This window comes from Clarias gariepinus, chromosome 6, assembly GCF_024256425.1.
Source record: "Clarias gariepinus isolate MV-2021 ecotype Netherlands chromosome 6, CGAR_prim_01v2, whole genome shotgun sequence".
Classification (NCBI taxonomy): Eukaryota; Metazoa; Chordata; class Actinopteri; order Siluriformes; family Clariidae; genus Clarias; species Clarias gariepinus.
In genome coordinates this window covers 14611624-14629879 of record NC_071105.1, presented here as the reverse complement: position 1 = coordinate 14629879, position 18256 = coordinate 14611624, and the positions used below count along the sequence as shown (strand labels likewise).

At 36.9% G+C, this 18256-nt stretch overlaps 1 protein-coding gene across 2 annotated transcripts in view; it reads right to left on the bottom strand.

The window, feature by feature from the left end:
- pkn2b (protein kinase N2b) overlaps positions 1-17103 on the bottom strand; it is a 44539-nt gene extending 27436 nt beyond the window's left edge. The window contains exons 1-2 of one of the 2 annotated variants that reach the window (XM_053498690.1): positions 16681-17103; positions 1357-1660 (exon numbers count right to left, since the gene is read on the bottom strand). In XM_053498690.1, coding sequence (XP_053354665.1) covers positions 1357-1660; positions 16681-16701 — 325 coding nt within the window. In that variant the 5' untranslated portion in view covers positions 16702-17103. Of the gene's footprint in view, positions 1-1356; positions 1661-5457; positions 5651-16680 lie in introns of those variants that run through there. The other variant, XM_053498691.1, reaches the window with a different exon arrangement.
- Between the last annotated feature and the right edge of the window lie 1153 nt (positions 17104-18256).

Below are 18256 nucleotides of genomic sequence, written 5' to 3'. Positions count from 1 at the left end.
TTACTAATACTATACTATGCTACTACTAATACATCATGTGTATCAATATACATTACAGTCAGTTCCAGTAACAGGCAGATACCACTAAATAATGGTAGCTTGGATATCAGACAAACTATTTGTGATGTCAGATTCATCATGCCACAGCAACGACGTACAAATATCCTATTAGACAAGGTACCGTTTAGCCAGACTTGGAATTCCTTAAATTGGATATTTGAATAGCCATTTTTATGTACAAGTGTTTAGTGATTCATGTCCATCATGCTCCACTGCACCTGTACCTGATTGTTCTGCTATCACTAATTTCACATGATCTGCAGGGAAACATACACATTGCCACTTTGAACAGGTTGTGTCAAAGGAGAGTGGGGGAAAGGACAGAGAAAGAGAGAACTTTGTGTGCACGCGTGTGTGTGTGTGTGTGTGTGTGAGAGAGAGAGAAAACTGTTCCCTGATGCTGTATACTTGTAACTACAAGCACTGAAGTAGTACAAGGCAATTATTTACAGTAATTCAGTTAATTCTAATTAATGTTTTTAATGAATGAGGGACTATGAATCAGATTGATGAGTTTTCTTTCTATTATCTCTTTACAAACACAGCACTATAGACGTGTACTTTAGACATGCTCTTTTGTACGACCGTTTTTTTCATTCCTTGTTTTTTTGGTATCAATTTAAATGTACAAGCAACCCCAGCAAAATCGTGGTTCAGAGTTCGTGTCCTCAGTCATTTGCAGGTTTTTCTTTAGAACCCAATTGTTTCGGAAACCCCCACAATTTCACGGAAACCGCAAATAACCTCTGCAATCGTTTTAATGGCTTTTTTCGTGGCAATATATAATTTTTCATGTGTTTTACCGCTAAACTATTAAAAATAATATAATTTACTAATTTTGTGAGATAAATATTAATGTAAATTAATCTTAATTTCCATATAAAATATAATACTACATACATTTGTAAATACTGTAGAGAGAACACAAAGCAACCGTAGAGGAAAATGCAGCTTGGGATGGTGAATTATTACTGTATTTAAAAAACAATACTTATACCAAAGAAAATGACAACGCATACCACAAAAAAAAAGTGCTTGCAAGAATTAGAGTACATATAGGGGTAACATCTGTATGTTACATTCTAGCGCTGAGAGACAAAGCAGTACAGTACAATCCTTTACAGTATATAAGGGTTTACCTTTTTTTTTTAAAGGGTAATATATTAAGTTTTAAATGGTAATAAAGTTTTCTGGAAGCAAAATTCAGTGTTTGTCGCAGGTGCTCTAGGAACATAAACACCCTGCAAATTTTGCTGGTGGCCTGTACATCCCTTGGTACAAAAAGTAAAAGTTTACCTTTGAGCTCGTCAGGGTCTTTGACCACGATGTGGGCGTTGAGCTCCTGTAGCTCCTGGTGCAGCTCCTCCACCTTCTTATTGCTCTTCTTCAGCATGCTGTCTACGTAAGCCAGGCTCTTCTTGTCTGTGGTTGCTTTGCGCAGGTTCTCCGCTCCTTCCTTGATCTTGAGCTCTTTGCGGAGCTCGCGCTTGATCTGGTCCTTGATCTCATCCAGCTTCTGTTGCACTGAGGTATCGGACAGGTCCATGCTGAGTCCCATCATGCTCAGACGATCTGAAACCATGTGACCTCGGGCATCACCCTGAGAGTGGGAGAGGACGAGAGTTAGGAAAGGGTCATTGCGAATCAAGACGAAGCCGCTTACTGATCAGCTTTAACCTTAAATCGGATCTCCGACAGAATCGGGTGGCTTGTTTGGTTATTATCTATGCCATACAAAAATACTTTAAAATAACTGCTGCAACATACAGTAAATTATCCTGAATCACTTTGCTGCCTCATTAGTGGCACAGAGACTAGTGCTGCCACCTCACAGCTCTGGGATTTGATCCTGAGCTCAGGTTACTGCTTGTGTGGCGTTTCCTGATTTCCTTTTACTTCCCAAATTATGCAGGCAGATAGACTGACATCTCTAAACAGCCCCTAGGTGTGCATGTGTATGCATGGTGACCCGCACTGCCTCCAGGGTGTATTTTTGTGTTGTTTCCCCAGAATCACTCCGGAACAACTGTGAGACTGACCATATGAAAATAAAACGATTAAAGTAAAATGAATGAAGACTGTTATTTTTATTCCCTAAACATGTCTTTTTGTGCTACAGTTTTTTGGATGTTGTTTGTCCACCCCGAGGAATTAGCAGGAAAAAACAAACAGACAATGTCAGAGTAGTCATTTGTTAAATTATATAAACCCATAAAGTACTTTTTTTCTTTTTTTTGAGTCTTCAACTTGAAGCACATCGACATTGGGAAACATGGGATTTACGGGTGGAAAGAGCTTGTAATTGCTCTAGCCAAGTTTGTAAAGCATGCTGTTAATTTTACAAGGAAGATATGAGTTGCTGCATTTGGGGAAAAAAAGAAAAAAGACTTAGCTGTTCACTGTTCAGGTCAAGCATTTTCTTTAAACAGATAATACGTATGAGACATATATGAGATTGGGGTCATCATTAGAGCCGTGTCATCCTCAAAGTTTATTCCTATCACTTTTGGTTGAGACGGATCACACACCTTGAACAAGCCCCTGTTGTAAATCATCCAAAATTTATAATCAAACTGTAAACTCTGCCTGTGTTATCAGCATTCAAGGCTGTAATGCTGTATATACAGTATAGACACACAGACACACACCTGCAAATCAGTTATTCCAAGTTACATGATGGCCCTGGGCCAAATGAATGAAATCACAGAGAAGGGTGGAAGTGCTGTGATTTAAAATGCCTCCATTTTTTTAATCTAAAAAAGAAATATATATGGTTAAGGTTACATTTCCTTTTTTTCAAGTATTTCTGTGGTTAAACATTGATAGAAGTTAAAAAAAAAAAAAAGGCAACCGTAAAATAACGACTTTTACACATAATCTGCAAAAACCCTAAACAAGCACAGGAGCTCAAAACTTGCTGACACTGATTTTCATTTTTAAGACGCTGCGTGTTTTTGTCCTGGCGACGGACTGGCACTCTGCCCAGGGTGTACCCCATCTCATGTTTTAAGTCTCATGGGACAGGCTTCAAGCCCTCCAGGATAAGCAATATAGAAGATGGATAAATGAATGAATGAATGACTGACGTTTGTTTTTAATAATAATTCTCCGTAGCTCACACGTCTATTAACTTATACACTGCCTTGGGCTAGTAATAAATACTAGGCTAATTTTATTAAAATACGATATGTGCAGAAATACAAGATAAGTTTAGAAAGTAGTAGTATTTTATCTGAGTGGGCAAGTTTTAATACTGTCAAGCTATTTTATTTTTTTTATCCGGCATCCCTAGAGCACAGAAGCAAGCAAGGGTAAGAAGAAGCACACGAGGAAAAAATGAACTTTGTGTGTGTGCAAAACACAAAAGTTTTTTTTTTAATGCCCAAAATATATACTGTAATGGTGCAAATAAGTAAAGCAATGCGGCAGCAGTAGAAACTATTTCACACGGCCTGTCAAGATTCTCAGGCATCCAGGTGAGATTATCTGGAAGTTGAGTCAACTGGACTTCTTTTTTTGTTCAGTAGATACATTTCACTACTCATCCAAGTAGCTTCTTCGGTCTAAGATAAGATTGAAAGTTCCTCGTATTAAAGTCCTCCAAGGTCAAAGGATCCTCCCCTATCTGGAAAGGCTTGTTACGTGAATAATGGAGAAGGTGAGAACAGGAGGTAGGATTGTATTCCACACTTTAAGGGTTAAACTTTACAATTAATCGGTGGTTCACGTTCCGTGCTCCACATTTAAGTAGATCCATATGGACCACAGATCAGCTCCAGCTCATTACAACACTAGACATTATTGCTTGTTTAAACTGTTAGGGTTTGACTAATTTATGTCACATAAGGAATTTGTTGGGATTCTACAGCTATAGAAAATGTGTTTTATTACCCTTAATAACTAATCAACTATTGATAGTTAGGCTACAATCACATCACAAGCCACATTGTTCAATTTCAATTTTTTTTATCTCATTTGCTTGTCATGATGCGTCACATTCATAATTACAAGTGACTTTTATGAGACTCTAATGTGGATGCATCATCCTCTGATACGGCGAACATGCACACATCGATCTTTAAAACATGTTACATTTGTGCGACCGCTCATTTATCTCAACCAACAAACTTGATTTTAGCAAAAATACAATATGCTTGGGATATTGCTCTGGAGGACGGCAAAGCAGTTAGCCGGCGTGTTTCTTGAAATCCATAACAAGAAGAAAAGCCAGGTGCCTTGCTTCAACTGTTTTATCAGCTATTTTCTAGCACTTGCATAAAATCCCCACATCGCTGGTGCTGACTGATGGCATCAACGCCCTATACATGTGCAGAGGCAAAAAAGTAACATGAATTTTGGTCTGACCATTCTCATTCAAGTCACATAACCACATATCGGATGTTTTTCTGATCCATATATGAAAGCAACTAGGGGTCAATCTGAAAAATTAGATTTGGGTGTTCAGACGGCTTTAAAAAAAATTCTCACGTTAGATGGGAGAAAAAATAAATACATTTAAAAAATCTGAATTGAATCACTTCAGGCTGGCAATGTGAATATAGCCTTAAACTCTGCTATTTTTGGTTAAGGAAAATGTGCAAAATGTGCATCCTTTGTTCACGTTTCCGGTGGGCTAGTCATTTCTGATTTGTCCGATATGACTCTATGACACATGTTAGCAGGTGTATGTTTTGGTTGCACTGAAATTTTATTTCTAACCATTTAAATCAGTACTGGTACCAGGCTGCGGCCAGTGCAGAGGAAATAATCCTCCACAGTCAAAGACAAGACATTATCACCTATGCTCTAGATTCTGCTGCTTTGCTGAGATACGGTTGAGTTTCTGTAGATTGTGCAGGGGCGTGGCGTTTCACAGTGACTACTCACTGTTGTGCAAATCAGTCAAGTTATTCAAGTCACTCCCTCACTGTCAGTTACAGGGAGCACCGTACAGAGTATGACTCAAGCACTGTATGTGCACGTAATAAGCATTAACAGGTGCTGAAACAGTTAAAGCAACAAGAAAAATCTTTGCATTTGTGAATTTAATGTGTCGTAACCTGCTGGGCTGTTATTGTACATACTTCTTGTACTTTAATTGATTAATTACCCTAAATCTTATTGATCCGCTTGGATATGTTTAAAGCCTGAAATATCCAATTTCCCCCCCTTGAGGTGTGAAATGACTAGAAAGATCAGACCAGTTCAACTGGTCACCTTTGACGGTTTCTATACAAAGGACATGCAAACAATTATCCTTAAAAGATCATTTATGATTTCAGGATCATCCTAAAAAATCAATCTTGAAATATCTAGGCCAATTGTTATCAAATAAAACACACAAGTGAAAATGTCAACATTACTTTCCAATATGAAACAATATCTCTTATTTCTTACCGAGGCTTTGGCAGGATTTTGTCAATCTCAAACACTCATCTGTCACGCAAACGAGCTTATCGGACGAGATCCAGAGACGCCATCACGTAACATTTCCACTACAAGCTTGGCAGTAAATCTTTGAGACTGGCCCATACAGTGTCTAATCGTGTCCTGATAAGCCTGGTGGATAAGCCTGTACCTAATCGTGGTTGACAGCTTTTTCTGAAATTAGCGCAACAGCCTGTGCGATACACACTCCCATGAGAGACTCCTAGTCTGAAAAGCAGGTTAAGTTTAACCTGGCAAGTGAAAGTCATTCACAAGAAACCACAAGAGAAGGAGGAGCTCCTTCATGGGTTACTAGACACACCTCAATAGTCTACTAATCACTTTTGGTTTATTTGGGATGGTGGAACTTAATCTTGAGCAAATGCAAAAAAAATCCCTGTATGTATGGACCTGTATTCACATGTGTTCCTTCAAATCGCAGTGTTAAAGGTAACTGTGCGTCAGGGAGGGTTCTCCGCATCACATGTAGGCCGTATTAAACACCACTTTATATATATATATATATATATATATAAAAAACTGGAAAGTTGTTGTGTCTGTACATTTAAGAAATTTGCCAAACAATTATTTGGGGGACGCAAGATATAACGCAAAATGAGTAATAGAACACATCAAGACGTTTTTAGAAATTTTATGTTTACTTGTGCACGCATCACATAAAAACTGGAGAAATTATGGGGTCTTCACAGGTGTATTTGGCCAAACTTGAGGCAGCATATAGACTTAGTTTCATCGCAAAGAGAAAGGGAAGAATTAAAATTTAAATGGAAAAACACACTGATATATAGTTTTTTTAAGTAATAATGATGATAATAATAATAGATCTTACAAACAATGCATTCATGGCACTTCAAAGTAACACGTAAACATTTAAGTTTATTCCAAAATTCAACAGATGGCGCTGTACATTTTTTTAAATTGTACTCACGAGTGTGCTATTAAATTCTACACAAACAAAGTCACGGGCACATCCAGTTCTAAATAAATCCTCAGGCTGTGACCAGTTGTTAAGCTGCTGCCATGGAGCAGGATCTCACACTGGCCTTCCACAGCAACTATAAAGAAGGTGGGTGTGTTCAAAAGCAAAGCACAGGGATTACGACCATAATTAAGCAATATCTGATATTTCTTTTATACAACAGTTCCACAAACAGCATTTGTTATGAAGAGATAATGGAAGATTATGGTTTCTTTCTTTACTTAACCAGGTATTTTGCTTCACCAACAAATATCCTTTAATGACTGGCTGAAATAACCAACGGCTGCTGCTGGCAGAACTTGTAAGCAACAGTTAGAAACTGACAGCTTGTGTAATTAACGGGTGAATGTGGTTTTAAATTCTTACTGCTTCTATGTAGCCAAAGGTGAGAAGAACAAATCATGAAGGTGGTGGACAGTCCTGCAAGTCTCACAGCTTTCTCTTTATATTTCCACTTCACTACACTTTATCATCTCCATTAGCTTCTGTGTTCCAAGTTGAAGCATTAAATGGAAAGCTGGTACCCTGGGCTGTACACTTCCTGTACAAGTCTCACACACCAAGTAGTGCCATTTATCAGGAGTTGGAAAGCAATTTTGAAATCAGCCTTGTCTTAGGAGCTAGTTAGCTTTGTAGCAATAAAAAAAATAAAAAATAAAACTATGCTATATATTAAACATGCTATATAAAACTATGCTATATGTATAGCAATATACTATATAGTAAGTATAAAAACCTGGCTGTTGAATCCAGATATTTACAAAGTTGTAGTGTAATACTTAAAATATCACAATGTAAATCCATTCTGCACCTAGGTATTGTGATGATATCGTATCAGGTGGGTCCTGGTGATTCCAACTCATAAATTAAGAGTAAATTTTTTCCATGTCAAAACAGAATTGGTACTTGGAGCAATCTGTGATTTTCTCCACTTGATTAAAGGCTCGGTCCCAGGTGAAAACAAGATGCCACCACCACCACGCTTCACAATGGGCAGGGTGATTTTTTTTTTTGCAGTGTCAATCAGATCTTTTAAAAAGTTCAACCTTTAGGACTTTAAACCATAAAAAAAATTCTATAATAACTCGAATTCGTGATTTTAAAATATTCTAATCATGACTGTACATGATATTGATGATACACTGGTGTAAACTGGTAGATCTAAAGGATGCTGAATGAGCCAGGGCCACTGTCAGTACCATGTATCTCTCTCATACACAGAATAACAAAGACATCTTTATACATAAAATAGACACTAAAATGGATACGGCGGCCTGCTAAAAATATTCAAATAAAAGTACGTCTACAGCACCGCAGGCAGCGACACAGACACAGACCATGGAGTTAAACAGGATTAAAAATTTGACTGTCATTCTAACCACAATTTAAGGTAATACAGAGTCATCATGTTTAAAAAAAAATTTTTCAACGTCACTCACCAACATTAGACTGATTAACACTACTTTTGAGTGAGTGCTTTTTTGGTAAATGTCACTCTGCTGCCCCATTTTCTCCACTGCTTTAAAGTAGTAAATATTTATTTGAAATTAGTCAGAAACACAATAGTGTCTGGTGTAGGGTTACTTGTAAACATGACTTTTAAAGTGTTTGATTCTGACCACAATGTCCTGCACACTTGAACAACCAGATTAACCTTAAAATGTTTATTTATTTGGCTAATTTTGAAGTTTGTTGTTGCATGTCACATTAAAAAGCAAAAAAAACCGACACAATTTATGTTGCTTTATGGTCATGTAATTTTAAAAGGATGTGCAGAGTCTGACCTGCCCCCGCCCAATTAGAATGAGTTTTCTACTGGAGTGAGAGGGGTGGTGTAAACCTTAGAAAATCCATTCAGTGGGTAAAAATAAGAGATGGGGCAAAATCTATTCAGTTACGAATTATGATATACATATCGCCACACTGACTAAAGTCATAAAAAAATATTTTTACATTTATAATAGGGATGAACAAATTTTTAATAATTAGAAAACTAATTTTAAAACTAATAATTAGAAAAAAAAAACTATAAAGAATGGGCTGGACTAAATTAATTTTTTTAACCCTTTTTTTAAGCGAGGTTTAAAATTTTAACTAAATCTGGGGGAAAAAATTTCCAATCATAAAATTATAATAGTTACAGAATCGCAATTTTAATCAAATTGGCACTTGGTATAATGATATCATATTGGGTGTTTACTAATATTTACTTAGGATGAAAATCACCAGTTATGTAAACAAATGATCTGATCCTTTCTCTCTAGTTAGTATAAATATAGTCCTGATGTGACAAGTTCCAGGAAGGAAATATTGCTTTCAATCCTTGATTGGTAAACTCTGTAAAAACAACTGTCTTACCTGTCGTTACTTCAAACTTTCACCCCCTATGTCTTTCATCCACTGATGAGAATGAATTCTTTTAACTAATCATAACGCAGAAGGCTGAATATTTCGGAAAAGATGGTTAGTCTAACCTAACCTCTAAGTTCTGTTATTTTCCTGGCAGATTAAACGCTTCATAGTGGGTAGACCAGATTTGCGTATGTCAAAAAATTACATTCTGATTAAATATTTTGAGCATGTACAGAACATCGGATTGGCATCCGTGTAAACTCTGAAGCTGGAATCTTAATTAGAATGATTGCAGTCAGATTGTAGACATACTGACATATTGTCAATAACGCTATTGTTACCTGAATTTGGGTTATTTATGGTAAAAGGCACAGAGTTGAGAAAAGTCTCTGAATACATCAAAATATTCATGATTTACTCCCAGAAGTGAAAACACACTGACGGGTGACAGTTGATAGCAAGTGCTTTATAAGACACACCGACACATGGATGCTGACTCTAGAGACGAGTTCATGCTGGCAAAAGCATACAATGGTGAAAAGGTTATCATAGTCATTTTGTTTCGCCAAAACGGCTTCAATATTGTAACACCGGCCTAGTGGACTAGACTTTCAGTTACTAGATAAGGGACAGGAGGAAATTATGGTGGAAGTGGGTCAGACGCCACATTTCTTTTTTTTTTTCTTTAAACGAGCCGCAGTGAGACCAGACGTACAAGAACATTTTAAATGTAGCTGATTTATAGTGTGGCTTCTTGTTCTCTCATGCAGTAATAAAAAACCTGAATGAGGTAGTTACCATCTTTCCACTGACATGGTGCTGGCGTGAGTCTGGGAAAACAGTAAAACTTTTTCTTTTTAGGAACTTGCCTGGTGCCTCAATACTTAATAATATTATATAATCAGACTGCTGAACTTTCCAAATGAGTGGTATGAAAATAACTTCCTACTTTGTCCTTGGAGACCATATTTTATCACCCAAATCCTTCAGAGACTATAGCACACAGCTAATGATTTTAACACAGAACAGTTAGATAAGCTTTTTTAATATTCTGAGTGTGTGGAAAGTGCTGCTTAGAAGATACAGCATTTGTTCAGCTCCATTTTAACCTCTCTTCAGTATGCATGTACATGCGTATAGTGGATAAAATGCACAACAAATTGAGATTAGTCACCAAAACTAGCACCTTGTTTGGAAAAAAGGGCTAAATGTGGATTAGAAGTTTCAAAATGAATGTTTAAAATGAAAACTGATTAAAGACATTTATTTCGGCTGTAACTCACAAATTAACTTCTTTGGTCTGAAAGGTTCAACTCAATCCAATTAAGAATGACAAAGGTGATTATGGAAGCATTTGGTACTGAAGCATGCACAGCCACCTTCAGGACAGTGCTACGTCACCATGGCCTGTTGGGTTAGGCTTCCTTTCTCCCCCACTTCCAAAAAAAATTTAAATAATAAAAAACCAACCGTTCTGCATTGTGATTGAATACAAGAGTTCAGCCCCTTCCTCAGTCAGAGACCCAGTGGATACAAGTAAACACATGGGAAAGTACATACATACCCCCACGTCAGGCAAATATGTAAAGAAAGGTACCATTTATAAAAAAATAAAAATAAAGAGCGAAAAGATAGGATCAAGTGTTTACATGGCTATTATTTACCTACTATATATATATAAACCCTTATCGTTCGCAATGAAAATTTATTCCCATTAGGCTGGATCAGGGCAGGAACAGCCCATAATTAGTGGAATATTACGGTTCATGTAAAAAACACCTACTGTAAACCATTGTGTTGTGAAAGTATTGAAATTTTCATTAAAGTATTGTGAGAAGCAATTTAAAACAAACACTCAAGTTTATGAGAAATGTACAACTTAAAAAAAATATATCATTAAATTATCATGACTACAAATTGCTTAATAAATAAACTAAGTAATACTTCTTACCTTTCAATTAGTTTTTGTTGAACTCTGGTTATACAGTTTGCAGTTTAATAAAGATACATCAGATTAGCTGCCTAGCATTTTGACAGCAATACATCAACATCCAGTTTCCCACATCATCTAATTCTGACCGGCTAATTGCAGCTCAGTACGAAACACTAAATCATATTTTAAATACAATTGTTTATCTAAATTTTCAAACCTGTATGAATGGCATTTCTTGCTACAGATCCTTGGAGACATGCTGCCTGTTTATTTGAATTAACTGATGTGAAAAGACAGCATATCATACTACATTACTTTCCTGTAGTTCTCATCATGACCACGTATCTAATTCACATTCAAAGAATTTAGTATGAATACAGGACTCAATTCCTCAGACCATGACTTCATGTCATGAAAAGCGCTTCATGTGATGGTGTATTTATACCAACCCACCAGATGCAGTGACAACATAGTAAGCATGTGATAAGTGCCCAGTGAAAGCAAACTGCCGTCTTATTAGACATAGTAATAACAAGGTTCAATCTCATCAGATGTTGTGAAATCACGATAGGACAGACGTGACATGACAGACACACGGAGAACCTGACAGGAACATGGCAAGGAAGTAGTACAAACTGACAAAGGCATATTTTTCCAATTCGGCCCTGTTCCTGCTGCGTACTTCCACATTTTCTAAAGATGCAGTGGGAACTTCATGTTCTTTGTCAGTACCAAATGCTACAAATATGACTGTGTGTACCTGTTACACCCCAAGTGTTACAATGTTATCAGCACCTCCTATTAGAAGCAGGAGTTATCAGAGAACATAGTAGTCTACACACAATCACAAGGAATGTGGCGAACAGTGATACTGCTCTGGTACCTGTTTAAAATTTTACACTGCTCACTAGAACTTTACTGCCTCTGCAAAAAACAAAAATTCAGCTGTTCCTTAAGACACTCTTTTCCATACAAAAAAGTGATTTTATTTACATACTATGCCATCTAGGTAATTTTAAAAACCACAAAATCAAAAAAAAAATTTTGGGATCAAAGTTAAACATTAATGTCTTTGTTATTTGACAAAGCCATTGTCTAATGTTATTCTTTAGGGGAAAAAATGGTTGTGACCTTTAACGTTAATGTTTACATGATCTATTAACATGACCTATAGCCTGTATTTTCTTCTTTCTCTTTAGCAAAAAATGATTTACGTTATAAGCCCTCTGACCTCCATAATAGCTCCTGAATGATAGATTAGCACCATTCGAATACCACACACAAACACACGCAAAATCACCCACAGAAGAACATGAAATAATTCATTTCCCTGGCCTCCATCAGTCTTAACCATAAGCACAGTTTCCTGTCCTGGGGCTCAAATCTCTCTGTCTGTCTCTAAGGCCCAGAATAAACCCCATCCTCATCACTAACTATGTCCAGAGCTGTCTCTTTGAACCCATGGACACAGAAAGACAGTTAAGTTTAAGCTTCAGCTGTGGTGCCCTGTAGTGTTGTTAAAGATGGATTACTCTTGCGTTTAACTACGTGTTCAAGAATGCAAGATGGCTGCCACGTGTGTTCTGCAGTTGTGGGGAGCGTCATGCACATCATGATCCAAGCACAATACCACTGTAAATATCAGGGGAAGTACAGCACCGTGCCACACTGTGTCAGACATGGGTCGCAAACTGTATACTGGACAGTTACTGAGTACTTACATAACTGGTTCTCCCATAACTTAACTTTTATCCCCCCCCCCCCCATGTTAAAATACAAATGGGGATGTTGGTCTTCAGTGTGTCCAGCAGATTTTTTTCAGTGTGTTTTCAATCCTCTAGTTGAACGTTTTTAATCATATCTTAACAATGCTGCTCTCATTACCGCAGTGCACTTACGTGTCAAGTATAAAACGCACTTTATTATATACACATGCCTATAACTACAGCATCACTGCATGACAAACAACACGTGGGCTGCAACTTGTAAAACTCTAATGAAATGACAACTGTTTCTAAATCTGACAACAAAAGTTTTTGCAGTCAACAATAAGTCACTTAGCAATGCTAATGTATAGCCTTTAAACCACCAAACAGCAGGTCTAATAGTAAACAACAACAACAAAAAAAGCTTGTTCTTTTAAAGGAATTTCCTTCTGTAACTTTTTGCAACAAATAACAGCTTCAAAAGGTGTTTTAGCATTCTATACAGTAACCTATTTAATATGTACACAGCCCAACAAAAACCTTTTTATGAAATAAATTAAATCTAGTTAAATGCTAATGTAAAGGCACTTACAAGCAAAAACTAAATATAAAACTTGTTAAACCTTCTCCTGAAATGTTAGTGAACACGTCTAACAAACGGCATATCTGATCTTTCTCAGAGACAGTGATATACATCTGCACAGCTGGCATTTTTTCGTCTCATGTGAATGTTGTCACTGTTATGGGACATTTTAACCAAAAGTGGCCACTGGTATCGGTAAATGGCATCCGATTTGCTGGAAGGCTGAAGCCAGGCAACGGTACAAAATGTGTTAATACCAATTTGGCAGAAAATAAAAATATTTCATAATAAAAATATTTTATAAATAAAAATATATTATATGCATAATATGAAAATATCTTATAAATCAAAGTGAAAATATTTCACTATTCTTAAAAACAACTATGTAATAGAGAATAGAGTCTGCCTAAAATCTGCCTCAATTAAAAATCAAATGCGTTTCAAAATTGCTCAGTCTGGACTACTGAATTATCCTGTAGTTGATGTATTGTACAGCATTGTGGATTCATTAATTCTAAAATGTGTAAATTGTTACTGATGCATTACTAACAACCTTTATCTTAAAGCAAATACGTACTGTAATACCTAAAAAATTATATAACAGAATTAAAAAAAATCCAACTAATGCAATAATAGTAATGGAAAGTAAGATAAATCTTACTTTCTGACATGTGAATGACACGTTTTGTTCAACACACAATAGAAAAAAATGAAAACAAATCAAGACTGCATAAAACCATCTCAGGTTTGGTCATTATTCAGAGCACCTGAAGAGGAAACGATCTGGAGTGAGTGCCTGCGTGAGAAAGCTCCACAAGGTGACTTATCTACAGCGTTAGCAATCAGACGAAGCAGGTTAAACAATACTGTAAAATGTAAAACTGCTGATATGATAAAAGCAGTAACCATTATTTACTTAACCATTTAGTTACTATTTCTGCAAAGCCTCTCTACGTCCTCTACTTCTCTAGCTAGCACTGCTGAGAGTCGAAATTTAAATGCAAAATGAGATAGGTGTGTGCCTAATCACTTTCTGGAGCCGTAGACGCATTTACTGAGACTAAAGTACCACACGAAACATCCATTTGTTAACAAGGTAGTTTGAAATCAGCATGTGAATGAAAAAACTCACCTAGCTAACACTTTCTAACATTATTATTTCAGTCAGTCTTTACCATAAATAATACAGTTTATCAAGAATACATACGTACTGATGATTCCAATAATCAAAGAAAGATGTATCATTTGTCATCCCTCAAGGAGAAATTCAATATATTTCTTACATTAGGAATCGTGATAAAATCTTAATCTAATACAAGATTGGAAACCGAATACTGGTGTGTCCTTTTGTCTGCACAGCGCATGCTTGTTTGAGAGCTTAAGAGTTGAGAGGGTTCATGTTTATTGACAGGTTTTACATTTAGTCTATAATAATAGCTCTTATATTTGCACATGGTCGTTTTGTTTGAGATGCATATCATAGAATTTATCAGTAAAGGCCTGTTTAAACGAAGCCATAAGCATATGTTGTAATGTATAACATTACAGTGGGGTCCAAAGGTCTGAGACTGAAAATGAAAATGCATTTATTAGTTCTTTTATCAACAAAAACCTGGGTGAAAAATAAAATCCCAGAAAAATTAATATGAATGCCAAGCGAGCACCCAAGGTGTCATGAAAACCACCAGTGATGATTAAGAAAAACACTGGAGTGTGATCTGAACCTTCTGGCACTTCAATGAAAGGACAGAAGAAATGGAAAAGCTATATGTTTGTACAAAGGAGATCTCAGGATCAATATTGTACATAAACTTTTACTACTTTTAATTTAAAGTCCCAGACTTTTTGACCCCACTGTATATTAATCAAAACTTTTTCTTTATCTTAAAAAAAAAAAACCCTTAGTAAAAGTAGTAAAAGTAGTCAGTAAACATTAAATTAAATAATGTGTATTATTAAATCAAAAGCCTACATCCTGATGTAAATCAGTGGAGCTGTAATGGGAATTTGGGGGCAAAAATAATAATAAAAAAAAAACCTTCACAATGACTCACACAGCTGAGCTTTTCTTGTATTCTTACATTGTTCAGTAGCTTCGAGGGGAGCTGGCGGTATGATGTGCTACAGGATATGTTACTAATAATAGACCTGGGCCTGAGTTCCCCGACTTCACCACTTACTAATGTATCAACAAAATTCTGACACACACATACACACAAACCATGTCTCACATTACACTGCCTCTGTAGGTCTCTTTGACAGATTTAGGGAGGCTGTTATTTTTAAATGGTGTTTCCCTGTATATTCTAAATATTATTGATTAACTTAGTGATATGCATGGCTCAGTCCGATTGTCATACAGTAATACACAGGGGGAAACTCTTAGACTTCAGTACAGCCATAAACTCTGCATTTCACTTCCTGAACACCTAAGTGTCATGAACACAACAGTTTTCTTTTAATCTCAAAATTGTACAACACGGTTTTTTAACTTTTTCTGTTCTTAAATTTAACCTTTTCTCATTGTGATTTGTTTTATTATTATTTTAACTTCTATGCCTTGTTGGTTATTTCTTGTATGAGATGTGAACTGGCTGCAGTTATGTTACAGTTTTCCTTAAATTAAAATAATATTAATTTTAAGCTTAAATGTTTAACGATTGTTGGATTCTAATTTTCATCGTCTTTAATAGTTTATGTTCACTAATTATGACAATTTACTTTCCATAAGTAAAGTGTTACAGTTTAATGTTAGGTATGCTTTAGGAACAGGCAAGTGAAAGCTGATACGCCTGTTCATTAGGCAGCTGGTATTAATTGCTATGGATTGGAAATCAAGCCCAAATTAGTTGCAGAGGTAAATGTGTGTGAATCTGATTGAGGCAAAGAAACCGTGTGTGTGTGTTTTGTATCCAGGGCTTTGCAGCATTAACATTACCTCAGCCATAAAGAATCAGCCAGTACAGCTTATGGGTGGGACAGCATGGAGTTCTGCTGTCAAAATCCCTGATAAGTAAGATTTTCCTTCGACTAGAGATCACATTATTTTCTCTATCGTTCACTAACAGAATTTAGATTTTAAGAGAAATCCGTACAGAAAATCTGAAACAGAAAATCAGTGTTCTGTGCTAGGCTGTAATTTGTTTCTCATCACAGATTTAGGCTACACGTGTGTTTCACTGTTTAACACAATTCTAAATAATTAAAAAACTAACACCTTAATTTGACTTTAATAATAATAATTTACAAACACACTGTGGAACAACAACAAAACAAATTCCCTCTTAAGCCTGAATCAACAGTTGGCTTTCTAGTTCACTGGTTACATCCCAAATGGCTCTGTATTGGACACAAAGTGTACTCTGTAGGCTGCACAGCGCCATTAACACTCGCAATATGTAAGAGGCTGATGTAGGGAACGCTGTGCCATTCGGGATGCGGCAGGTATTTCCTACAGGCCTTAATCTCCAATGGGAAAACTCTTCTAAGCTATCTAAAATCAATACAAAAATAGCCATAATAAAATCTTTACCGTTAATGTAAACCCAAAAGATTGTAAACAGGCGCTGTTAATAAGAAACCGAGTATGTTTGGAGACAGAAATCTTAACTTTACGTACCTGCACGGAATCGGCCGCCATTTTGCCCCCTCAACTTTGAATCAAAAACTCGGGAGAGCAAACAGGAGGCAGAATGTCCCAAGAAGTCGTCAAATCCACCACGTCTTCCCCACAGAATTGCCGGTTGTCCTCGTTAGAGAACTGAACACGCTCGCCGTGGTGTGGCTTTTCCGCCGCTCGGTTCCAGCTTCCCAATTTCCATGTCGGCCGCTTATTAAACTTCGTGCACCTAAATTCTACCACTATAAGGAAAATGTATTATGTAAAAAAAAATAATTTAAAAAGCTCTGGAATAAGATTGAAAGGAAATGTAATTAAAAGTTGGGGTAAAAATTAGACTTAGAGAAATGCGGGCTGGTTTCTTTTTTTTTCCTTTTCCCTTTTTTTGGAACACTCTCCCTGTGCGCGAGCCCAAATCAGCCACTTTCGGTCATGTGATCAGAAACTCCATGCAGAGGAGGAGCACGAGCTGCGGGCTAATCCGCGCGCGGACATGTGTTTCTCTCAGTCTTGCCGCCATTGCGTTTTAAACCCTTCGTGTACTGTATATTATGTACAAATATAACAGCCACAACATTATGACCGCGTGCTTAGTACTGAGTAGGTGCCCACTTTGCTACCAAGACAGAAATGCACTGTGTGTTCTGACACCTTTCTACCACAACCAGCATTAACCTTTTCCTTAGTTTAAGCTACACTATTGGGTCGGACTACACAGGATAGCCTTAACTCCCCAATTTGCTTCAGTAAGCCTTGACCACCCATATCGCCAGTTCATTGGTTTTCCTACCTTGAATTACTTTTGGGCGGCACGATGGCCTTTCAGCGCCAGGTTTCAATTTGAATCCCGTGTCGGGGTCTGTGTCCATGCTCTCCCTGTGCTTGGTGGGGTTTCCTCCGGGTACTCGGGTTTCCTCCCACAGTCCAAAGACAAGCAGATCAGGCTCATTGGCACTCCCAAATTGAGTATAGTGTGTGTGTGCTTGCACTGCAATGAATTGGCATCCTGTCCAAGGTGTACACTGCCATGTGCTTGAAGTCTCCCGGAATAGACTCCAAGCTTCCTGTAACACTGTACAGGATAAAGCAGTATAAAAAAAATTATATATTAATTAAATTGTGTATATATATATGTGCAATTATTAATAAGTGTCTCTTGTTGACACTTGTACCAGATCTGGCTTTGTGTCTTGGTCCTGCTCATTTGACCTCTCTAAGATTTCACCCTCTCCTCTGTCATCCTTTCTCACTAGACCCTTCTTTTTCTTATCCTTTGACAGCTCTAAGCTCGAACATGACAAAATGTAAAGACATACCCTAATAATAATCATTTACAGTGGGTAGCATTGTTGTTCAATCCCAATCTCTTTTTGTTTACTATAGGGTTTCTTCATGTTCTCCACTTTCTTCCCTTTTGTCAAATCGATGCATTATATTGATTGTGGTGAATTTTACATTGATGTGAAACAAACACCAGTAACACTTGGCATTACTATTACAACATTACAGTACATGAGTGAATGCAGTCAAATAGATATTGAAAATGCTCACTCAAACCACATTTCTAGATGGTCTG